The 26,872-nt window shown below is 44.6% G+C and overlaps 1 protein-coding gene across 1 annotated transcript in view; it reads left to right on the forward strand.

The window, feature by feature from the left end:
* LOC124719738 (60 kDa lysophospholipase-like) overlaps nucleotides 1-21,354 on the forward strand; it is a 43,625-nt gene extending 22,271 nt beyond the window's left edge. Inside the window, exons 2-3 of the mRNA XM_047244940.1 lie at nucleotides 8,443-8,983; nucleotides 20,874-21,354. Coding sequence (XP_047100896.1) covers nucleotides 8,460-8,983; nucleotides 20,874-21,354 — 1,005 coding nt within the window. The 5' untranslated portion in view covers nucleotides 8,443-8,459. The remainder of the gene's footprint in view (nucleotides 1-8,442; nucleotides 8,984-20,873) is intronic.
* The last annotated feature ends 5,518 nt before the right edge of the window (nucleotides 21,355-26,872 follow it).

The following is a 26,872-nucleotide window of genomic DNA, read 5'->3' on the forward strand; positions in this document are numbered from 1 at the left end:
AAGCATTAGTACATTTTAGGCAACGAACATGGGTCGGACGTGGTGGTCGGTAGGGACTTTAACTATTTCATTTCACGTCCGGGTGGGTGTGGCAGTGGCGAAAATTGATTCCAAGTCTAGGAGGAGATGGCAGTTTTCCGCATCAGAGAGGTTAATTAATTGATCAGATTAATTAAATAGTCCTGCGGACTTCGTTACATTCACTTGCGGAGGTAGTAAGCTAGCTGCGCGCGATGGCTCATGTGTACGGATTTGTGTTTTTGCCAAGATCCTGGATTAGATAATCGAAGCATGTGGGCTGAATAATGAGAATCGGGTGATCAGTTAACTTGGTGAGAGCATTCTTTGTCCGACAGAGCCACGTGGTCGATGGCGCGTTGTGACGTCAAGGAAGTTTCCAACTCGGTAGAAAAAACATTCCAGTTCGAGCGTGTCGGTTCCTGTCTATCGGTCTCGAATTGCAAAGTTTATGGGGATGAGGGCGTCCTTGTGCTCCATGCTCCATCATACGTGCTGGTGGCGCGGTATGTGGAGTGAGGGTGGTTTGGACAAAGCAAGCATGTCGGTTCCCGTCCGTCGGTGCTGGGAATTTGCGAACTTTAGGACCGATATAGCGTTTAGCGTGTCACGTGATAGAACTTTCCAAACATCTGGGGCGGTTGTGTGAGGTAGGTATCGGCAGGTTCGAACTTGTTCAGAAAAATAAATTTGGGGTTGAACGTGTCCTTTGTCCAGCACGTGGTCGACAGGTTCCATCCTGCCCAGCATTAAGTGCTGGCGGGCGCGGAAAGATGCGTACGTAGCCGGACTCTGAGGCGAGCGCGGCTGACCGTTTGTGGCTGGACCCTGAGGCGCCGCTCGCCGCCTACCTGGCGCGCTGGCCTGGGGCTGTGCGGGCACCGCTGGTCGCTTGACGTCAGCCGGCCAGGGAGCTGCCGATGGAGCGGGCTCAGCCGGCCGCGCGTACGTCAGCTGCGCTCTGGAGTTCGTGGTGTGAGCGTGGAGAAGTCAGTTGGGACACACCTGCATGGCCGTAATGCCTGAAATAAAGAGCCATTTCCCCACTTGGTGACTTAGGTTAGTACAAGTGGCGCGATTATAATAATTTAGCGGTGGAACCGTAAGTGACCGCGAAAATTCAAACTTGGTGGACGTGACCCAATTGGCTTTCTTGCCGCCATCTTAAATGACGTCACGGGGACGTCCTCGGGTGGCTGAGATACGAACTAACACACAATTGGACTCCAGACCTCGTAGCGAGCACGGTGGATGCTTCTGCGATCTCGAAGATGTGATGTTGGAGAACTACTGGTGATGACCGTACTGTTTGAAATAAAGACCTCAGCCCATTTCCCACGAATTCACAGGAGTTGACTTAGATTAGTGGAAGTGCAGTTTATTATTATTATTTGACGAAATTGATAGCTTATGAGTGAAACAATAAGTGACTGCGAGAAAATTCAAACTAAGTACGATGAGGTGGCCTATTTGGTATGTGTGATCGATTATCGTGTTGGAATTTGAACTTGTGACCGATTTTTTGTTATGGTTATAACGGAAATGGCTTTCTTGCCGCCAAACTGAGGTGTATTGAATAAATAATAATAAATGATTGAACTTGGCGCGATTTTCTGTGTTAGTGGAGGTAGGCCAATAATAATAATAGTAATAAATGATAATAAATTAACATAAATAATAAATAATAATAATAATAAATGATAATGAATGATAATAAATAATAATGAATAATAATAAACAAAAGTAAGGTTTTGCAGCCATTATCGTGTTGGAATTCGAGTTTTGAGGGAATTTTCTAGTGGAGGCAGGTCAATAACAATAAGTAATTATAAATGATAATAAATGATAATGAATGATAATAAATGATAATGAATGTTAATAGAAGATAGCCAATAATAATGTATAATAATAAAGACAAGTACGGTTTTTTGCATGCATTATCCTGTTGGAATTCAAACTTTCCGCCATTTTTTTTCTGGAGGCTTAGGTTAGTGGACTTAGCCCAATTGGGCTATTTTCCCACCAAAATTAAAAATTGCCGCAATTTTTTCAGGAGAGTGGGTTAGTGGATGTAGCAGAATTGGCCTATTTTCCCACCAAAATGCGCCATCTTGGATGACGTCATGCGCTGTTGCCAGGTCTACATGCCGCCATCTCGGATGACGTCATTGCAGCCATCGTGAATAAATTTGGCAACAATGCAGAGTGTCCTGCCACCCCCCTTGTCCCCCTACTGATGAGTACCTCTGTAAGATACCAAAGAATCAATTTTTTTACTGAATAGTTTAAGGTCGTGTGAGGAACAAACGCCTACAAAACTGAGCTTGGACGTCGTTCCACTGGTAGCGTCTCTGCTACGGTGTGAATGGCGGGCAGACCAGCATTCTCTGTGGCAAGCGCTATGTGCGACAAACTGACACACACACACACACACACACACACACACACACACGCACGCACGCACACACACACACACACACACACACACAGACACACACACACACACACACACACACACACGCACGCACTGTCGGCGTTCTTTGTGTTCCTACACTAACTGAGTATACCTTAGGGCAGCATTAGATTTTAATATAAGTGAAAACTTTCCTCTTACCAGTATCATCTCCAGGGCAGTGGTAATGTGAGAGGAGGTCCAAAATGTTAAAACGTATGTTAGTTGGTGGAGGGCACATTCTCTATAACTGGATCAACATTTCGTCGTACGCACGCTTGGTATACGACAGGTGAGCTGAGTAGGAGTTGCAGACGGACTGGAGCAGTTGGCCGGAGGTAACATTTCCAGGTGTAGAACCCCAAACTTCAGCAGCAGTAGGTCGGTTAGCAGTGCCTATCAAATCCCGCACTGCAACATAGACTAGTTGTTAAGAGCAGACTAGTTTAGATTACAGTAGTAAAATATCGTTTTCCTAAATATATTGAATAATAAGGAAGGTGAATCTTTCCGTGACACAACGCTATAGACCCTTCTGGGCTTGTTCCATTGTGCTAGGTGCCCATTTTGGAAACCTTTGTGATCATGTGACACTGCACTATAGCTACAGTTTATAGAAATAGTATCTCTACTCCTTCTGTTGACATATCCTGCAAAAAAAAAAAAATGTTTGCTATTGTCAGTAGCGTTTAGTAAGTATACATTCTGGGTGTTCACAAATTTTTAAATCCAGATGAATATGAAAGCGTCAATTCAACAGCATCTGCTGCATAGCAGTTGCGCTTATCAACATACGTATTCAACTTGAGCCGGCGATTTCGACGATAATAATATGCATATCTTGTCCGAAAAAAGAAAGAGAAGTTTTGTGGAATTTTGTTGTTTTGTACATAATTAAATGCAATTTGTGGGAGGAACTAAATAATGTTTAAGCTTTCACTACTCTTCATTTCGCATTTTTGTGTAAGTGGGGGCTTCTGTGCATTTTTTATTTTATCAGACAACCGTAAAACATCACCAATACATGTATTAGTTACTGAATTAACTTCCGGGTTGAAAATCAGGCATTCTTAAATTACACTGAACTTACACAATTCTTTGTTAAATGTTCGTTTGTAGTGATGGTTATTTGTTTTCGTCACTCTCTCAGGCAACGGATCTGGTCTGGGTGGTGCTAATTCCATTGCGGCTAACTTCTCCCGGTAATTTCCCTTTCCTCGACTACTTAAAACAGATTCAAGAGAGTTCAGGTCGACACTGCACAGGAAAGCTGATTCCTGCACAGGAAGCAACCAACTCCAGACACAAACTGCCATTTGCGGACATCAGTAAGTTCAGGTAGTACGATCTACCAACAAGGTCACTTGACTAGAATACAAATGAGGTGCTGACAACCATAAAGGCCAAAAGTACACCGTCTTCGATCCCAAATTTTAGTGAGGAACCAGTGAGACAGCTTTATCGGAATGTTAATATGTACGTACAATGTGGGCTTACAGTACAGATACAACAGACCCGCCGTAAGATCAACAGATGTCAGAAGTGCTGTGTCGTCCGAACAATACACAGCCAGGGCCAAAGCACCACAGGGGCAAAGATGCGACCTGCAGCCTGTGCCGTAGAGACTCTCCATTTGCGCGAATCCCACCACCGCCACGGGCGACGTCTGCCAGTTACCGCCCGAGAACAGTCCGCCAATGACCAGACAAGGGACAGAAGCCCACTCAGAAGGGCAGGTCTGACCCACGTGGTTACAGATCATCGCCCAGGGCTGGCCTAGACAGGGAACATCGTTTAGTGAAGTCTTAGAATTGAGCAGACAATTATCGTAAATTACATTTGAAGTTTACCTACAATTATTTTCTCTTAGCCATTGAGGGACTTTTATTGTGTTTTATTACAAGCAGTGTTGCAGATTTAATCATTCAACAAGTCACAAACGTAATTAAACGTTTTTAACTCATTTGTGTGACTTTGTTACTACACTACTTGCCATTAAAATTGCTACACCAAGAAGAAATGCAGATGATAGACAGGTATTCATTGGACAAATATATTATACTAGAACTGACATGTGATTACATTTTCGCGCAATTTGGGTGCATAGATCCTGAGAAATCACTACCCAGAACAACCACTTCTGGCCGTAATAACGGCCTTGATACGCCTGGGCATTGAGTCAAACAGAGCTCGAATGGCGTGTACAGGTACAGCTGCCCGTGCAGCTTCAACACGATACCACAGTTCATCAAGAGTAGTGACTGGCGTATTGTGACGAGCCAGTTGCTCGGCGAACTACCTCTGTATCCAGAAAGGCCCGTACAGGATATGAAAGATGCGGTCGTGCATTATCCTGCTGAAATGTAGGGTTTCGCAGGGATCGAATGGAGGTAGAGCCACGCGTCGTAACACATCTCAAATGTAGCGTCCACTGTTCAAAGTGTCGTCAATGTGAACAAGAGGTGAGCGAGACGTGTAACCAGTGGCACCCTATACCATGACGCCGAATGATACGCCAGTATGGCGATGATGAATACACGCTTCCAATGTGCGTTGACCTCGATGTCGCCAAACACGGATGCGAACATCACGATGCTGTAAATAGAACCTGGATTCATCCGAAAAAATGACGTTTTGCCATTAATGCACCCAGGTTCGTCGTCGAGTATACCATCGCAGGCGCTCCTGTCTGTGATGCAGCTTCAGGGGTAACCGCAGCCACAGTCTGCGAGCTGATAGTCCGTGCTGCTGCAAACGTCGTCGAACTGTTCGTGCAGATGTTTGCTGTCTTAAAAACGTCCCCATCTGTTGATTGAGGGATCGAGACGTGGCTGCACGATCCGTTATAGCCATGTGCACAAGATTCCTGTCATCTCGACTGCTAGTGATACGAGGCCGTCGGGATCCAGCACGGCGTTCCGTATTACCCTCCTGAACCCACCGATTCCATATTCTGCTAACAGTCATTGGATCTCGACCAACGCAAGCAGCAATGTCGCGACACGATAAACCGTAATCGCGATAGGCTACAATCCGATCTTTATCAAAGTCGGAAACGTGATGGTACGCATTTCTCCTCCTTACACGAGGCATCACAACGACGTTTCACCAGGCAACGCCGGTCAACTGCTGTTTGTGTATGAGAAATCGGCTGGAAACTTTCCTCATGTGAGCACGTTGTAGATGTCGCCACCGGCGTCAACCTTGTGTGAATGTTCTGAAAAGGTAATCATTTCCATATCACAGCATCTTCTTCCTGTCGGTTAAATTTCGCTTCTGTACCACGTCATCTTCGTGTTGTAGCAATTTTAATGGCCAGTAGTGTAATTTGTTGGAGATTTGCAGAACCTTCGTTCTCTTGTCCTCTTACCTGACCCTGGGGTATAGCTGCGTAACAGCGGGAGGGAGGAATTGTCTTACCAGTGTTCTGCACCATGGGCTGTTCCGTGAGCCCACGAGCTCGGCCTGCCGTAACAGCGGTGGCAGCTGGGCCTCCACAGCAATAGCGACGAGGCCTTCACTGAACTGGCGACGGGGGTCTACAAACAGAAGCGTAAATAAATGCTAGATTGTCACAATCGACGATGGTATGCTTTAAGGTTCTCGGCGCCACAATTGATTACTGTATGATGCAATCCAAAACTTACTCAGAATGCCACAAAATACGTTTTTCTGTCAGTATAAATATCACATACTGATGTCCGATCTAACTTTTCTATATAGTGAGTGAATTGGAATATCTAAGAAATCTGCTAGCACCTGGTGGCATTGACGCAAACTTGTATGGTAAAGGCTAGCTGTGCATGCCATGAACTGTGCACATTGTTTATCGACTCTGTATGTATTTGGAGCAAAAGCTCCTTAAAACGGGCCCAACCGATGGTGTGCTCGCGACCCTGATGCCAGATTTTACCAACACAGCACAATAGATTCAGTGCGACGTATTTCAGATTACCAAAGATTACATTTAACAGCATTCGAAGAAAACTGACCAATAAATCCGCTAGGTGTCAAAAGTTAGGGTGTTAACGTGTAGGCCTACTTTTACTCTTGCGCAACAGCTGATAATGTGTTGTTCAACATCTGTAGCTGTCTGTAGCTGTACACCTGTGGCATCTGCCTAAAACAGAAGCATAACACAGTGTTGTAACTTACTTGGTAACGGGTTACATTTGCCAACTGTTTGTTGCTTGTCACAGGTCTACGTGCGCCTGAGGGTACTGCATAAGGGCAAAGCCCTGTTCACTGACGACTTGTTTCAGAACTATATACTTTTATGGATATGGTATCTGTTCTTTCGGACAGACACCATTGATGACCTGCAGCCACCTAGAACGAAATTAGAATCATATTCCAGAATGAGATTTTCACTCTGCAGCGGAGTGTGCGCTGATATGAAACTTCCTGTCAGATTAAAATTGTGTGCCGGACCGAGACTCGAACTCGGGACCTTTGTCTTTTTAGAACCATATTCTATCGGACATGTCCGAAAGAACAGACACCATATCCATATAAATATATAGTTGTGGCAAATACTGTCCATGACCTTCTTCTTCTGTGCGGATGCACACATATTCCCCGAACTCTTACGGGACTTCCACGAGTAATGAGCGTGTTGGGGTGGGTCGCTACGTACGTAGTGTGGAAATACAAGGTGAGAATGTGGGTCTCGCGGGAGGCGTGGGCGAGATGGTCCCTGCAGTCGCTCTATCCTGTGTGCCCTCGGTGGCTCAGATGGATCACACACCGTCTGACTTGTGCCGCGACCAGCGAGTGCTGGCTACTGACGCAGCGCATGCTGGCATTGCTCTTGCGGCGATTGCCGGAGTCTGTCTCCCCGGTTGATACACTGCGCCCCGACGGCGTACACTTTCCATCAACCAGGACGAACGCCGTTAGATGGCTAAAAGGCGTGGCCCTTTACTACATGTTTTGCGAAGCTCCCAAAGGCCCACTCGACTTTTGATCCCTATTGATGACGACATGTGCAGCTTTCAGCCGCCACCCGAAGTACAGAACCCGTTTCGCAAATTATTTAGGTTCATTATTTGCGGATCCTCCTGCTCACTGGGGCGTTCCGGGTATGAGACGCTGAAAATGAAGAAGAATCCTGGAGCATATTGATCCTCTACAGACGGATTACGGGGGAACCCCTCCCAATAGACGAGAAGACGACTCGGACGCTCAACTACGGCGGTTGTAGGATCCTTTTTGTAATGAAACCAAAATAAATCCATAAATACAAAAAAATTAAAAATGTTACAAAAAAATTTAAAAAAAAGAAAAATTAAAAAAATAAATAAATAAAACAACGTAGACCAACCCACTACATCCTCTTCCTGGTGATGGTTAGGCTTCGGGTGTTGACCCCTGCCCTACCCGTCATCTTGCTCTTGCAGCAGTTTGTCTCAGCTATCTTGTCCACCCAAAATATTTCTGGAACAATAACAGCTATTGGAAAACGACTTTCACCGGTATCAATGTAGGGCTGGGGCCCATGAATGTACATATTTGGAAGCATTCTAAAACGAAAGCACATGTGTTTTTAACACAAACTTATGTTTTTTTAAATGGACCTCCTATATTTTTTCTTCAGCAATCCATAGCATGACAAAGCACATACACAATGGCGTTGATTGCATCGCAATATTCCCATTACATCTCGAGATATTAAGACGCGAAGTTGACGCTTGAAACACCCGACATGCGCTGCTAGCGCACGTGCTGAGGCTCAGGCGTGAACCCCACGCTGCCCGTAATCGCGATGTGATTGACAAGTAAGTGTCCTTCTTGATAAGTATGGAGGTGTGATTACACATATCAATCACAAAAAAAGGATGGATAGAGCATGTGCCATGTAAGCAGGAGATCCCAAGTTCGAGTCCCGGTCGGGGCACACATTTTCACCTGTCCCCGTCGATATATATCAACGCCCGTCGGCAGCTGACAGTATTAATACGATTCTAATTTAGTTTCAGAACTGTCCACAATGGCAGCTGCCAAAGAGATGCAGGAGGCTGCGGCCGCAGGCAGGGGGGACAGTGAGCAGGTGGCGCCGGTGGCAGGCGACGCGCGCCTCCAGGCAGGCGGGAGCCCCGTGTTGGCCTCCACGTTCCGGCACGACAGACTGGAGGCCAGCGGCGGAGAGGTCACGGTCCCCGGCGTGGAGGGTCCGGCACTCCAGGAGCTGCCGGTCTACGTGTATTCCTTCCAGGCCCCCCGGCTGTCCAGTATGGCCGCCCTACTGGCAGCTGCGGACACCGACTGTGTCCCGGGGCTGAAGGGAGACTGTGAGCGGGAGCTGGCCGCTCAGCTGACAGTGGAGAACGCGGCAGCCACAGCGGTGCTGGCAGTCGGTCACTCGTGTCTCAGCCTCGCGGAGGCCGCTGTCGCCTTCATAAAGGCCGACTTGCAGGTGTTAGCCACACAGGGCTGGGCCGATGCAGTCCTCAACCACCCCGATGAAGTGGCCGAAGTGAGTCGGCTGCTCGGTGAGCCGTCGGCAGAATACAGGTAAGCACGGCGTAACATCAAACTTCCTGGCAGATTAAAACTGTGTGCCGGACCGAGACTCGAACCCGGGAACTATGCCTTTCATGGGCAAGTGCTCTACCGACTGAGCTACCCGAGCACGACTCACACCCGGTCCTCACAGCTTTACTTCTGCCAGTACCTCGTCTCCTACCTTCCAAACTTTACAGAGGCTCTCCTCCGAACCTTGCAGAACTAGCACTCCTGAAAGAAAGGATCTCATTCCGGGAACATCCCCAGGCTGTGGCTAAACCACATCTCTGCAATATCCTTTCTTCCAGGAGTGCTAGTTCTGCAAGGTTCGCAGGAGAGCCTCTGTAAAGTTTGGAAGGTAGGAGACGAGGTACTGGCAGAAGTAAAGCTGTGAGGACCGGGTGTGAGTCGTGGTTGGGTAGCTCAGTCGGTAGAGCACTTGCCCGCGAAAGGCAAAGGACCCGAGTTCGACTCTCGGTCCGGCACACAGTTTTAATCTGCCAGGAAGTTTCATATCAGCGTACAATCCACTGCAGAGTGAAAATCTCATTCTGACAGCATAGTATGCTCACCTGTTTTTCCCACTCCTATATTTGTGTGTGTGTATTGTTGAGGAAACTTATGTGTGTGTGTGTGTTTTATTGTACCTACAACCCCGGACTGACAGCCTAAATGTCCCACTGCACTCAAAGCCACTTCACTTGCACGAAACTGAAGAGAATGCTGTGTTTCTGAAAACGGATCTTATTCATAAGCAAATAAATAAGCAAACCAATAGTTCCACGCTAAGTAGACATTATCAGTGCGAACTGTTCAAGAAAAAAAACGTAACTGTATAAAAAAAAGTAATGTCGACCTGTATAACACTGCAACCTGAAACACACGAAAATTTCTCCACTGACGTACGGCTTTGGTAAAATAAAGAAACTGACAGAACCTACATTGCGCGAAGGAAACGAAACAATCACATATTATGAATCTCACTTGCCAAATGAAGTACTGGCAGAAACAGCAACACAGCAAGACTCAGCAACAACTGAAAAAATCCTGCTTAAAACTAACTATAGTTGGTGCAGGGAAATTGGGTTGATAATCTTGACAGAGTGAGCCAATGATACACATGACTTAACAATGAAATGAATACCCCTAGCTCCATACAGGCGTTGATATGTCAACGGGTACAGAAATTAGGATGGAACCTGTCAAAGAAACCAGTTATAAACTCTAATATGAAAATTCACTTACTAACTTCCATGGTACCGTAAATTAAGTCAGAAGATCAATCAATAGAATAATTATCAACAACTAGACTGTGACGATGGGGAAGTGGACCAACAACACAAGCCTAGAAAAATAAAAATAAACCTTTTATCTCATCAAATAATACCTTGTTCTTCGTTTCAAAACATTTTTTATGTCCGTATGCTATCCAGCCTTTGTTCTGAGTCATCATTCCTCCTCGTAATAAATCTCCGGTTCACACAGGTCCAAAAGTGTGTCCATGCATTACATTCAATAACGCCATCAAAAAATAGCCACCTTGCACCATTCTCCAAGGTAATTAGAAGAAACCGTAATTTTACGTAAGAAAATAAGACTGAAAATTAGATTTACTAGAACAACTTCAAATTTATGAACATCCTGTTAGAGAGACGGTAACATTTTGAACTATTTGTTGCAATACTCCCTTGCTGGCTTTAAAATACCGCTCGCGGACACGTAAGACGTGTTTACCGATCTCCACTAACATCGGCGAATGTGCGCCGTTTTCTTCAAAATATTTTTTTCTCTATTGTTGAGCTACTGACATTTCGTATCGCTGGGTTTCGTTTTTCATGGCTTTCTCATCACATGTTCCTACAGTTGGCATTCCGAAAAGAAAAACTGAATTAGTAGAGTTAAGCAGAAGATTCTCATTTTTTTATGTTGTACCTTTATCCATTTTATTCTTTCCTCCACTTTCCGAAACAGAAGCAATTTTTTATAATAGAATTCTTATCTTCTACACATGACATTTACGTGCAGTCCCACTCTGCTGCATACATGTTTCACAGATAATTTTGTATTTAATGCATACCTCTAAGAGTATTGCTTATCACTAATCTTCTATAAGAGATTGTCATTTTGCTTTAATGTAAAATTACGTTAATTGCTACCAGCAAGACGCAGTATATACCGCCTGCTGTATACCAATTTTTCCCTATTGCTTAAGCTTCCATAGTGTTAAGCGTAAGTTTCTCTTTTAAGTGACGTTGTCTTTGCTCCTTACCCATGTATTTGTAACAGTGGTGCTTTATAAATAGAACTCTCTTCTGCACGCTGAATTTACATACAGTACTACTGTCAGCAAATGTGTTAGAGATTTTATGCGTAATGTATATCTGTAAATTTATCGCTTGTTAGTAGCCTGGTAGTGGAAATTTTCATTCTTACTGTGGTGTCACCGCCAGACACCACACTTCCTAGGTGGTAGCTTTAAATCGGCCGCGGCTCATTAGTACATGTCGGACCCGCGTGTCGCCACTGCCAGTGATCGCAGACCGAGCGCAACCACACAGCACGTCTCGAGAGACGTACTAGCACTCGCCCCAGTTGTACGGACGACTTGCTATTGACTACACTGACCAAGCCTTTCTCATTTGCAGAGAATATACACTCCTGGAAATGGAAAAAAGAACACATTGACACTGGTGTGTCAGACCCACCATACTTGCTCCGGACACTGCGAGAGGGCTGTACAAGCAATGATCACACGCACGGCACAGCGGACACACCAGGAACCGCGGTGTTGGCCGTCGAATGGCGCTAGCTGCGCAGCATTTGTGCACCGCCGCCGTCAGTGTCAGCCAGTTTGCCGTGGCATACGGAGCTCCATCGCAGTCTTTAACACTGGTAGCATGCCGCGACAGCGTGGACGTGAACCGTATGTGCAGTTGACGGACTTTGAGCGAGGGCGTATAGTGGGCATGCGGAGGGCCGGGTGGACGTACCGCCGAATTGCTCAACACGTGGGGCGTGAGGTCTCCACAGTACATCGATGTTGTCGCCAGTGGTCGGCGGGAGGTGCACGTGCCCGTCGACCTGGGACCAGACCGCAGCGACGCACGGATGCACGCCAAGACCGTACGATCCTACGCAGTGCCGTAGGGGACCGCACCGCCACTTCCCAGCAAATTAGGGACCCTGTTGCTCCCGGGGTATCGGCGAGGACCATTCGCAACCGTCTCCATGAAGCTGGGCTACGGTCCCGCACACCGTTAGGCCGTCTTCCGCTCACGCCCCAACATCGTGCAGCCCGCCTCCAGTGGTGTCGCGACAGGCGTGAATGGAGGGACGAATGGAGACGTGTCGTCTTCAGCGATGAGAGTCGCTTCTGCCTTGGTGCCAATGATGGTCGTATGCGTGTTTGGCGCCGTGCAGGTGAGCGCCACAATCAGGACTGCATACGACCGAGGCACACAGGGCCAACACTCGGCATCACGGTGTGGGGAGCGATCTCCTACACTGGCCGTACACCACTGGTGATCGTCGAGGGGACACTGAATAGTGCACGGTACATCCAAACCGTTATCGAACCCATCGTTCTACCATTCCTAGACCGGCAAGGGAACTTGCTGTTCCAACAGGACAATGCACGTCCGCATGTACCCCGTGCCACCCAACGTGCTCTAGAAGGTGTAAGTCAACTACCCTGGCCAGCAAGATCTCCGGATCTGTCCCCCATTGAGCATGTTTGGGACTGGATGAAGCGTCGTCTCACGCGGTCTGCACGTCCAGCACGAACGCTGGTCCAACTGAGGCGCCAGGTGGAAATGGCATGGCAAGCCGTTCCACAGGACTACATCCAGCATCTCTACGATCGTCTCCATGGGAGAATAGCAGCCTGCATTGCTGCGAAAGGTGGATATACACTGTACTAGTGCCGACATTGTGCATGCTCTGTTGCCTGTGTCTATGTGCCTGTGGTTCTGTCAGCGTGATCATGTGATGTATCTGACCCCAGGAATGTGTCAATAAAGTTTCCCCTTCCTGGGACAATGAATTCACGGTGTTCTTATTTCAATTTCCAGGAGTGTAGTTAGAATAGCCTTCAGCTAAGTCAATGGCTACGACCTAGCAAGGAGCCATAGCAATTGATAGTTATCGTATGAAGCATGTCTCATCAAGAACGATGTATACAAATGATGGATTAAAGTTAAGTATTCCAGAAGCTACGTACTTTTCTTTATAGCATTCATTACGTATCCTGTTTCAGACCCCACGCCATCCTACGTGAGCTTATAGCGTGCATTTCGGTTACCCGTCACTGTGGACTGGCTGTCTTGTCAGTCCACAACACTTACTTTAATGTAAAATGCTGTTACTGAACGCAATCCAAGCGTACTTCTTACGCACATGTATTTAGCACCCTCCGCATCCCATATTTTCGTCGTCGATTGAGCCTGTACTTGTGAACAGTTGACCTTTCTCTGACATGCTGAATACTTAGGTTACCAAATATTTTATCCTTTGGACTCACGTTATAATTTTATATAGACAAGAGCCTTTACCAATGGGCGAATACATTTGTGCATTTATTCTGACATACGCTGAATTTATTCTGGCTGCTGTCCCTAAGCCATGGTATGTGATGTTTCTCGTTTTCACATCAATTATGTATTAGGCAGTAGCCGCTCAGCTTCAGCTAATGCAATTTACCACCCTGTGGTGCAACTATTGAGTACACTTACCTTTCAAATATTTCGCGATTATTGATATTTTGTTAGATACGTAAAAATAGTTTGTAACCGTTTGTATACGTTTATAGGACCGACTTATTCTGAAGAAGATTTTTTAGAAATATCGTAACCTGGACCAAGGGCGAAATAAACCTATGGTTTGAAACTCGATGGCTGATTTTTTTTCCCACCTCTTCTATTCTTAATGATGTACATCAGATTCTTGTTGTTACTGATGACATAAGATCATTCTCTGCCCAATACTTCACACCCTTTTGGTGCCTTCTTCACACCCTGCCCTCCCAAACTTTAATTGATTTACTTTTAAAACGCTACAGATGCGTAAAATTTCAATAATAATAATAATAAAATATTTAACTGTTCCAGTATAGGCACAATTTCACATCATACATTAATACTATGCTTTTTTGTTGTACGCTTAACATCAATTCCTCTTAGAATTCAGCATTCACGCCGCCTGTATGCGCATTAATAGGAAGCTCATAAAACGGCTTACACTCCACAGTATCATAAATTGCAAACATTCTTCATCACACACACACACACACACACACACACACACACACACACACACAAACCACCACCACCACCATTATGTCGTAGGGATGGTAGAAGATCGAAAAAGTAAATGTAATTGGCAACAATAGATTTAGTCGTGCTCAGTGAAGTGAAAGACGAATAACGGAATATTTGAACAGGATGAGAGAGTTGTATCATGAAAGGTTAGGTATGAATAGGAAGATAGGGCAAACAGTGAGTTATTGTGAACAGTCCAGTGATTTGTCATCACAATCTCCAAACCGATGTCAACAATAATGCAGCATCACGTGTGGAAAGTTTAGTGACAGGACGAGTATATGACAGCAATGAACAGCTAACTTCGTATATAAAAAGCGATGAATATATAATAATCACGCGGTATTGGAATGCTGCAGTAAGGGAAAGTTTGAACACAGAGTAACGAAGCAATATGGGGTCGCTGGAATGAGAGAGGAGCAAGCGTGCTAGAATTCCGCGTTATATTTCCGCTAGTAACAAGAAATGCACTGCGCAGGAATAAAATCAGAAGCCTTTTCCACCTCGCCATCTCAAGGTGTGGATCACCCCGGTCGCACTGGCGTAGTTTGGCGTAGCAATCAGTCTCATTCCAGATTCTCCACCCACTGTAGATGATGTTTCTGGCTGTTTCAGCAAGAAATTTAGACTTTCGAATTCCCCTCCTGAATTTCTGGGACGGTGAGTGTTCAGTCTCTTTACTGTAGCGTGTGATTTGTACCCACCGTCCATAGTTATTTGTCGCATGTATTCCAATCTCTATCTTGTTGTTGTTCTCGTTAACATCTCCCTGTCGTACCATTCCATTGCAATCTCTCTCTCCCTATTGTGTTTATCCCTCATTCCATTGAAATCTCCGTCTTTCCCTGTTGTTTTTACCCTCCACAGCTCCCTGAAGTACCATACAATTCCAATCTGTCTTCCCCTGTTTATTATCCTTTACAGCTTTCTGTAGTACAGTGCAAGTTATTCGCTGATGTCTTCGCACAAGTCCTATCACCCTATTCCTTTTTCATGTCACTGTTTTACACATATTGCTGTTCTCAGCTATTCTGCAGAGAACTTACAGTTCCTCTCTTACGAATTCACCTAATTTTCAAAGTCCTTCTATAGCACCCCATTTTGAATGCAATCATTCTCACAATCCGTGATGCATTTTAATACAATACTGTGTTCCAAACATACATTCTCAGATATTTCTTCCCCAAATTAAGACTTATGTTCGGTACTAGAGGCCTTGTTTTTCGATGAATGCCCTATTTTCCTGTGCTACATTACTTTTTGTAACAACATTGCTTCGTCTCTTACGTCTGTTTGCTTCCAGTTAGTAGAAGGCCCTCAATTCGTCTACTTTGTGGCCCCTAATTTTAATGTTAAATTTGCCATCAATGTTATTTCTCCTACCGCCAATACTTCACTCTTCCCTTCGTTTATAAATCCTAATCCTGTGCGAATCGTAACAGCGGAAACCTTTCACTTAGTATTTTAATTCCATTCCTGGAACTTTCTTCTGTTCCACCATCGATCATTGATGTTCACTTTAAACAACTGGGAAGAACCACTGCATCCCTGTCTTGCGCTTTTTTAATCACAGTACTTCTTTCTTCCGTTCTTATTTTTCCCTGTTGACTATCGTGCATACAATTTTGTATATTACCTGACTTTCCCTATATCTTATAATTAGGTTTTTTTGAGAATTTCGTATGTGTTTCACCATTTTACATTGTCAAAGGCTTTTTAAATGTAGACAGATAAAATGAAGGTTCCTTGCTTTTTAACTCTTGCCTCCATTATCAAATGCAATGTCGTATCTACCTCTCTGGGCGTTTTACCTTTATAAACCCAAACGCGTTATCCTCTACTAGACATTTAGCTTTCTTGTCCATTCTTCTGTATATTGTTGTCAGTAATTCCTATAAATGAGCTGTTTAGCTCATTGTGCCAAACATGTCGCACATAGTGGTCCTTGCTCGCTTCTGGAGCGTCTGGATGATATTTTTCTGAAAGTTATGTTTCCAATCCGTCTTCCATTTCTCCGTCCATCATGTCATCCAATAGTTTCTCCCTCTTATAGAGGTGTCCAATGTACTACTTCCATCCATCCTTTCTCTTCTCTGCGTGTACTAATGGAATTCCTTTCTAATTATTAATTTGTTGAAACCTTCACTTCTAATTTCACAAAAGGGTGTTTCGAGTTTGCTTTGTGCTGAAGCTGCCCTTTCTACTTATTTTTCGGTTTCATCTAATTTTTTCTTCATCAATTTTGCTTCATTTATCGTGACCTAGGGTTATACCACTGTTGTCTTATCTTTTCGTGAATATTGTTATATTTTCTTCTTTTGTCAATCAATTTCAGCGTACTTCACATTCGCCAGCATTTCTTCAGTTCATTTCCTTGTACCTGCCATCTTCTGTGATTTCTGCTTTTAGAGATGTCCACCCTTGTTCGACTGAATTTCTAGTTTCGGTATTCGTTGTCGCATTATTTTAAGTTTCATTGAACTTCCGATTCGCGTTTTACTCCTCACTACCGCAGAGTCCCATTCATTTGCAAACTGAATCCTCTTGACGGTTTCGTTAAGCTTCAGTTCACTCATTATCACAATAAAAATGTCATCAGAGTTTACATCTCCCCCCACATATTCCTCGCAATTCAGTATCTGATTTCAGAATCTGTCTGGCCATGATGTAATCCAACAGGTATTCTCCTCCGTCTCCAGGCCTTTGCCAAGTATACCTCCAACTCTACGAACAGCCCAAAACACTGAGGCACTGAACAGCTCATATGGATGTCCCAGTGTAGAGAATGTAGACTTCCGGTACCTGCACCATCCTGAAAATCTGTTGGAATGGAGCAGTGGGGGGAGGGGGGGGGGGTTCTCGCACGCCGACTGATGTGGCGAGAATGAGCTGCTAACTTTAATTAGTAGTTAGTAATTAGCATAGTAGGTTCCAGAAAATTCACTTCAGTGATGAGAAAAAAATGGTTCAAATGGCTCTGAGCACTATGGGACTTAAGTTCTAAGGTCATCAGTCCTCTAGTACTTAGAACTACTTAAACCTAACTAACCTAAGGACACCACACACATCCATGCCCGAGGCAGGATTCGAACCTGCGACTGCAGCGGCCGCGCGGTTCCAGACTGTAGCGCCTAGAACCGCTCGGCCACCCTTGCCGGCTCATTGATGAGAGTATGTGGTAAGATATCATCATTAAATTTCACTGATCATTACCATTCCTGTTACTGTCCAATATCATTATGACACACAAAAAGAAAATGGCGTAAGGCATCGTTGACCGGGAGGCCCCCTCCAGGGAATTTCGGACGCCAAGTGTAAGTCTTATTTCATTCGACGCCACATTGGGCGACTTGCACACCGGTGATGAGGATGAAATGATAACACAACAGCCACTCCACGGGCGGAGAAAATCTCCAACCTGGCCAAGAATCGAACCCGGGCCACTTAAATGGGAGGTAAGCACAGTACCACCCAGCTAAGCAGGCAGGCTGACACACGGAAATCTCTGTATCTATGAATATAATATGAATGAGTCACAGACGTGGTAGTAGGACTGTGTAGGGGGGTATGAATTGTAATAACATAGGCTCAGTTGTGGGTCAAGTGGGTGGTAGACTTAGATTTATTGGTAGAATACTGGGGTAATGAAATCAGTCTACAAAGGAGATTTCTTGCAATCACTTGTGCAGCCCATCCTACAATATGGCTCAAGTATGCAGGACACATACTAATACGGCTAACGGGAGGTGTTGAATGTATACAGAGCACAGTAGCATGAAAGGTCACAGGTCTGTTTCATCTATGGGGAAGTGTGAAACTAAATTGGCGGACTCCTGAGGATAATTTGTGTCTATCCTGAGGAAGCCTACTTCCAGAGGTTACAGATCCGGCTTTAAACTATAATACTCAGAATATACTCCAGTCTCCTATGTACCACTGCAGTAGGGATCTTGAATAAAAGATTAATCACCACACACACACACGCACAGACACACACACACACACACACACACACACACACACACACACACACACACACACACACACACACACACGCTTAAAAATGACTTCTCAAACTCCAAACGTAAACGAAATGGGAAAAACCATAAGTGGTACACTGGGATGTACCCTCTGCCACGCGCTCCACACTGATTTGCAAGGTATACATGTAGATGTAGCTGAAGCATACCAAAGCTTCTGATTCCACATGTTAGGGACTGATTCACTCACAGTTCTATGCTGTTTCAACTAGACTTTCACACAGGTCTGCTTTCTGTGGTCTACAATGAAATACCATCATAGTTAGCAGGCCCAGATCTAGGGGGAAAGGGTGGGCAAGCCAGAGAATCTGCCCCAGGCGGCAATTTCATAGGGCGCCAAATTCATAATTTTGAAGAAAAGAAAGCCTTGCTTCACAAACCACCTGGCAGCCAGCTCATGTCGGTCTATCGATTATTTGTATGATTTTAAAACATATCGCTGTTGGTTTTCGAACACATTCTAAGTTGATTTCTGAACGAATAATGATTTTTGAATGAAAACTGTCCCACATACAAAAGGGGACGGTGCTACACGAGATGAGCCGAATAAACCCGAACGGTTAAATGCCAGTCGCGGGTTATGTGGGTGACTGCCTTACGAATGATCAGCTTTGTTGTAATTACTTGCGAAATTCATAAATTCAGACTACCAGAGTGGAGATGAACGACTAATGGGAATTACAGGTGAGAAAGGTTACGTATTAATCCTCAGTGTTTCCAAGAAAATGAAATTTTGGAATAAAATTTTTACCAGGTCGCTACACTACTAAGGGCCGCTTGAACAGTCCTCGGTTAGCGTCCGCTTAAGTTCTGTTCTCGAAATAGCGCGGAAAACACGTTGTACGAACACGTAATAACACCTAACTGGAGAATAAACGTAGGATAACTGAACTGGTGATTCTAGCAGGATTGGTGAAGTTCACCGGAGAATACGTTTTGATGGTGGTAGCAATAGTTATCGAATTACTGACAAGATTGTTTGTGAGAACGAGAAAGGGGAAGAAATGGGGACATCACACACATTATATGGAAGAATATAACGATTCAAAATTAATGTAAAAATTCCGTATAACTAGTTTTCGATCTCATGCTTGAGAAACAGGAGCGTTTGGACGAAATGTGAAACTGTTTCCTAACTTAAAACTTTTTGCCTGTAGTACTCCTATTAGGCATTTAGTATTTTGGAACAATGTCTTGAAAGGAGGATATAAGACGAACATCAACAAAACCAAAACTATTGTAATGGAATATAGTTGAATCAAATCAGGTCATGTTGAGGAACTAGATTAGGAGATGACACTAAAAGTAGTAGATGAGTTTTGCTATTTGGGGAGCAAAATGATGGTCGAAGTACAGAGGATGTAAAATGTAGGCTGGCAATGGCAAGGAAAGCTTTTCTGAAAAAGAGAAATTTGTTAACATTGAGTATAGATTTAAGTGCCAGGAAGTGTTTTCTGAAAGTATTTGTATGGAGTGTAGCCATGATGGAAGTGAAACATGGACGATAAATAGTTTGGAAAGGAAGAGAATAGAAGCTTTCGAAATGCAGTGTTACAGAAAAGTGCTGAAGATTAGATGGGTAGATCACATAACTAATGAGGAAGTATTAAATAGAATTGGGAGAAGAGGAATTTGTGGCACAGCTCGACCAGAAGAAGGGATCTGTTAGAAGGACACCTTCTGAGGTATCAAGGAATCACCCATTTAGTATCGGAGGGCAGTGTGGAGGGTAAAAATGGTAGGAGACAGAGAGATGAATACACTAAGTAGATTTGGATGTGCGTGTGTGCGTTTGTTTGTTTTCGTGTGTGCGTTTGTCTGTTTTTGTGTGTGCGTTTGTTTGTTTTCGTGTGTGCGTTTGTTTGTTTTCGTGTGTGCGTTTGTTTGTTTTCGTGTGTGCGTTTCTTTGTTTTCGTGTGTGTGTGTGTGTCTGTTTGTTTGTGTGTGTTTGTTTTCGTGTGTGTGTGTGTGTGTGTGTTTGTTTGTTTGTTGGTGTTTTTCCTAATGTTTCTGCAAATTCATGTTTTGTGTGAAGGAGAAACTTTTTCTATGGCTATGGGGAGGCTATGTTACGAAATTTGGCAATAACTGGACTGAAATCTTTTGGCTCCTTCTAAGGAAAATGTTTAAATACATGGAGAGGTGATTTGTTTGGCGTGTTACCGACAATAGTTTTAGGAGGATTGCTGCACACACAGATAACTAGTATCTGTAGTATGAAGCATCTGTTTAAGTAGAGGTCAACGACTGGTTAGCAATAGCGCTTTAAGGTCGAATAAACTGACTTCCAGATAACAAGGAGAAGCACAGTTTCTTGAGAGACTGAATAAGGGAATTTTTAATGGAAAAGGGATGAAGACTTTGATCGTAGGATAGAACAGAATCTCTGTACCTTAATATAAACGGTGTTGGACACTCTTTTCTACTATCTAAGGTGATTATATCTGCATTCAGGGCTGTTCGAGTTTTTTGTGTGTGATGGGTTTCTTCATTAGGTGAGTGTGTTTTTGTAGTAAACTCTGGGAATATTTCTGTTTGTTGCAGACGCCTTCCCGGAAAGGAGTGTGGCAGGAGGCTGATCGAGGCATCTAAGGAGGGGGTGGTGGAGGAGCTGAGGGCGCTTCTGGCGGCAGGTGCGAATGTGGAGGCGAGGGACGAGGACATGTGGACTGCCCTGCACTGGGCGGCAGTGAGGGGACACGAGGATGTGGTGAGGTGTCTGGTGGAGGGTGGGGCGGACGTCGAAACCAGAGACAGCAGGGGGAACACACCCATGCACTGGGCTGCATACCGCGGCCACGCGGCTGTGGTGCGGCTACTGGCCGCCTCCTCTGGTGACCCCAACGCCATGGACGTTTACCGGCGGACGCCGTTGCACTATGCAGCGAGGCAGGGCCACGCAGAGGTGGCGGCTGTGTTGCTCGATGTGGGGGCCGACAGAGGGGCCTGGGATGATCACGGACACATACCTCTGGACCTAGCCATGCAGAACAGAGAGCAGCAGCTTGCAGATATGCTATCATGAAGCATGCAATCCAAAAAATTCTTTTGCTATAACATTTAAACACATCTCTACATTTATTTTGTATAATTTTTCAATAAAGATTGTAAAAAATTAATTCTCCAGTCACTCATTTACATCCACATCTAAGTAGTACATGAAAGTACTCTATTAGCACCGTGTGGGAACTGAGGTTCTGGAAAACGAATTGAAAATACAAGACACTACCTCTGTTCATAAGAAAAAAACTCAAATGCATTTCTAGGCTAAGCTTTGCAGACGTCAACAAGTACTGAAAAATAAATACTTCACTGCAAATGAAGATAACTACTGCATGGTATCTGGTAACTGAAAAGTACAGCCTGTTTCAAAAAGGGCTTTACAACTTTAAAAACTCATATAAATTTATTGAAAGAAGATGCAGAGCAGAGTTTAGTGTTACTTTGTAGGAGAACACATTAAGTTTTCTTAACCTTAAACTAACATCCCTTTGGAAGTCAATTTCTTCCCAAACTAGCTGTAGCATTGCAGGTGTAACTTGATCAGTGGCGGCCTAAATTTTTGCTCTAAGTCCAGGTAGAGAAGCCAGCACAGGTAGTACAAACACGATAACCTTCATGAATCCCCATAAAAATGTCGAGTGGTATGAGGTCTGGGGGATGTGGTGGGCCATGCATTTGGGGAATCGCGACCAATCCATTGACTTGGAAAGCGGTCACTGAGAAAATCCCGGACATCAGCCAGGTAGTGGGGTGTTGCACCATCTTGTAGGCTTACTAGGAGGATCTTTTGCGTACATGAAAGGGAAATAATGGTCGAGGAAATAACGCTCGCCGACTTCGATTATTCAAACCAAAACACACAGCTAGCACTCTCTGGTCCAACGAAGGCAGCCATCTTTAACGCAACTGCCTCTACTGCTCCGTACAGTGCGATTCGGCACTAGCGAGCTACGAGAGACAAAACTTGATGTATTTTCCTACCAATTGACACTACAATCACCTCTGTAGGTACTATGAATTAATATGAATTTTCAAAGTTGTAGAGACATTTCTGAAACAGCATGTATATCAGGCTGGCTTATATCCTGCTACAATATGTGATCAAAAGTATCCGGACACCTGGCTGAAAATGACTTACAAGTTCGTGGCGCCCTACATCGGTAATACTGGACTTCAGTATGGTGTTGTCCCACCTTTAGCCTTGACGACAGCTTCCATTCTCGCAGGCATACTTCAATCAGCTGCTGGAAGGTTTCTTGGGGAATCGCAGCCCATTCTTCGCGGAGTGCTGCACAGAGTAGAGGTATCGATGTCGGTCGGTGAGGCCTGGCATGAAGTCGACGTTCCAAAACATCCTGAAGGTGTTCTGTAGGATTCAGGTCAGGACTCTGTGCTGGCCAGACCATAGATTATGCCAGGCCGTGCATTATGAACGGGTGCTTGATCGTGTTGAAAGATGCGATCTCCATCCCCAAATTGATCTTCAACAGTGGGAAGCAAGAAAGTGCTTAAAACATCAATGGGTCTGTACTGTGAATAGTGCCACACAAAACAACAAGGGGTGCAAGTCCCCTCCATGAAAAATACCATCACATCATAACACCACCGACTCCGAATTTTACTGTTGGCACTACACACCCACACCCTGCCACCGGATCGCCACATTGTGTACCGGGATTCGTCACGCCACACAACGTTTTTACACTGTTCAGTCGTCCAGTTTTTACGCTCCTTACACCAAGTGAGGCGTCGTTTGGCATTTACCGGCGTGATGGGTGGTTTATGACCAACCGCTCGACCATAAAATCCAAGATTTCTCACCTCATGCCTAACTGTCATAGTACTTGCAGTGGATCCTGATGCTGTTTGTAATTCCTGTGTGATGGTCTGGGTAGATGTCTGCCTATTACACATTACGACCCTCCTCAACTGTCGGCGGTCCCTGTCAGTCAACAGACGAGGTCGACCTGTACACATTTGTGCTGTACATGTCCCTTCACGTTTCCACTTCACTATCACATAGGAAACAGTGGATCTAGAGATGTTCATGATTGTGGGAATGTCGCATACAGACGTATGACACAATTGACACCCAGTCACCTGACGACGTTCGAAGACCGTGAGTTCCTCCCCCATTCTGCTCTCTTACGATTTCTAATGACTACTGAGGTCCCTGATATGGAGTACCTGGCAGTAGGTGGCAGCACAATGTACTTAATATGAAAAACATCTGTTTTTGGTGGTGTCCGGATACTTTTGATCATTTTGTGTACGTGAAACCACTGATAATCGCACCACACCCAGATTAATGAGGAATGATCTCTAGGGATAGAATTTTCCACACTGATTTCAGACTGCAATTACTTGTACATCCGCAGCAAACGTGGTGCAGTACTTCTTGTCTTTTATTATAATCTGACATTAGTAGTAATATTCACAATGCATTATGTGCTTATCATCTGGAATCGGGTTATCAGTTGACATTCCAATTGAGTGGTTCCCAGAGAGCTGTAATGCTGCTAATATGAAATGTGCTGGCAGGTAGCGTGTATCTTATCTCTGATACTGCAGGATGCGACAGCAAATTGTCACTTTACATTTCACCTTCTATTGATCTTCAGTGATTTCTCTCATCCTGGCCTCTTTTCAGCAGAGCACCTGCAGGGACTGCCACAGTAGCCACCATTCAGGAGCTCTGCTGGACAGCACCACAGCCAATAGTGCCCCCTGTGTCCCAGCCTGCACAATGCAGAAGTACAGCATGAGGAACTGTACAACTGATATTGGAATGCTGTGCGGTCGTGTAGGCAGTTAGGTTGGTTGGTTGATTTGAGGGAGGAGACCAAACAGCTTTGTCATCAGTCCCATCGGATTACGGAAGGATGGGGAAGGAAGTCAGCCATGCCCTTTCGAAGGAACCATCCTGGGATTTGCTTGAAACGATTTAGGCAAATCACGGAAAACCTAAATCAGGATGGCTGGACGCGGATTTGAACCATCGTCCTCCCAAATGTGAGTCCAATATGCTAACCATTGCGCCACCTCACTCGTTTAGGTCACAAAATGGAACATTTCACACGAGATATATATCATTTCCAATGCAAAATATGAGCAGAGAGACTACAATATAAATCTGTCCGAAATCCAGAAAATTTGACTGTAGAATTTACAGATCATTCTACATCCTTTCCTTAATGGCGATGCCAAACATCCACCTCGATTACAGAAACACAGCTGAAACAATAGCCAGACACGGAAATAAATAATAAAATTGGGAATGAACGAAGGCACATGCAAAAAAGTTCTGCCCTTGTCGCATTGTCTTAATGAAGTTACAGCTGCCACAGTAATAATAACTGTAGATGTGCTTGAAGGAGAACATGTTGCCAACTTTGAACACCAGACAGCAATACAGATTTCACAATGTCACAAACAGAACTTGATAGGTACCAGACAGAATAGTACTAATAAGGTGGGAAGTCGTCAAACTACAGGTAATAAAATTACATTAACTTGAGCACATAAATCAAGTAAATAATGGCAATGAATAATGTATACCCTACAAGTGAAATACAGTAAAATATTTAATTCGTTTATCTTTTTATTGGTGGCAATTATACACTTTCGCATGTTTTAAAAGAAAGGTAGTATAAATCTTTTACAGCTATTCCATGTTAATACAACCACCAAAACAATAATTGTGCCGTTTCATACTTCAGTACCTCGATACAGCTGTACGACTAATGTCTGTCATTTAGTCATTTATCAGAGATACATTCAACCTGGAGTATATTTGATTTAAAAGTTACTTTAAACTTCTTTTGCCGCTTTTGCTCAGATGTTGTATGTGCAATTTACTTGAATTGCCAGTGCCATACACAACTCTTATTTTGGCATGCTTTGATTCACTCAATAAAAGTTCAGAAACCCATCCAAACAGTTCGCAGTACATCGATGCAATGCAATTGTTGCAAAATGTAATGCGCTGTACTGTATGTTAGTTTGTTGCCATGACAAACGTTAAATTAGTTACAGCTCGTCTTGTGTTAAAATATAAAGTGCTTCATATTTCCTCGGATGCAAAAGGGAACTCCTTTGTTCGATGTACAGTACGTTTATGTAAGCCATCCTCCTGGGTTTGGACCAACCTACGTCCAACACGCCTCATAACGTCTACCACCCCAGCTTGGTCCCTGACCCAATGATGTGCTTTCCTGTTCCCCCATTTAACGAGCACCGCAATACTGCGTTGATAAAAGTCAACCTCCTAGTTGCACTGTTCATATACCTTCTATTTTGGACAAGTCGGAAGTTTAGTTTTGTATGTCCCCTGACTTTACAGGTCAGCAACCCAAATCATTTTCAATCTCTTGTTTATTTTCTTTCGCCACTCATCATCTTCAGTTATTATAAATATAACTCAATCGTAGCTGGTTTTGAGCTTCGTCAATTCGTTGTTGTATGTTACTTTAGTCATGTTGTAACTGAATTTCGGGTATACTTTGGAACTTACTATCATACTCTTACCCCGATGATGCAAGTATTTTTAAACTATATGCCGGCAGCATAGTGTAGCCATCTGTTAGGGGCCTGCACGTGCTCAATATTTATTGATAATAGTAGTTTGTCAAACCTGCAATATACTGAAGTGACCTCACATCATCAATAATACTTAGAAAAATCCTCAGTTGACAACCTGTTTTTACAGGCTAAGATGTCAAATACGAGAAAGGAAGTGTGTGTGTTGCAGTTATACACTCCTGGAAATTGAAATAAGAACACCGTGAATTCATTGTCCCAGGAAGGGGAAACTTTATTGACACATTCCTGGGGTTAGATACATCACATGATCACACTGACAGAACCACAGGCACATAGACACAGGCAACAGAGCATGCACAATGTCGGCACTAGTACAGTGTATATCCACCTTTCGCAGCAATGCAGGCTGCTATTCTCCCATGGAGACGATCGTAGAGATGCTGGATGTAGTCCTGTGGAACGGCTTGCCATGCCATTTCCACCTGGCGCCTCAGTTGGACCAGCGTTCGTGCTGGACGTGCAGACTGCGTGAGACGACGCTTCATCCAGTCCCAAACATGCTCAATGGGGGACAGATCGGGAGATCTTGCTGGCCAGGGTAGTTGACTTACACCTTCTAGAGCACGTTGGGTGGCACGGGATACATGCGGACGTGCATTGTCCTGTTGGAACAGCAAGTTCCCTTGCCGGTCTAGGAATGGTAGAACGATGGGTTCGATGACGGTTTGGATGTACCGTGCACTATTCAGTGTCCCCTCGACGATCACCAGTGGTGTACGGCCAGTGTAGGAGATCGCTCCCCACACCATGATGCCGGGTGTTGGCCCTGTGTGCCTCGGTCGTATGCAGTCCTGATTGTGGCGCTCACCTGCACGGCGCCAAACACGCATACGACCGTCATAGGCACCAAGGCAGAAGCGACTCTCATCGCTGAAGACGACACGTCTCCATTCGTCCCTCCATTCACGCCTGTCGCGACACCACTGGAGGCGGGCTGC

Source organism: Schistocerca piceifrons, chromosome 11, assembly GCF_021461385.2.
Source record: "Schistocerca piceifrons isolate TAMUIC-IGC-003096 chromosome 11, iqSchPice1.1, whole genome shotgun sequence".
Lineage (NCBI taxonomy): Eukaryota > Metazoa > Arthropoda > Insecta > Orthoptera > Acrididae > Schistocerca > Schistocerca piceifrons.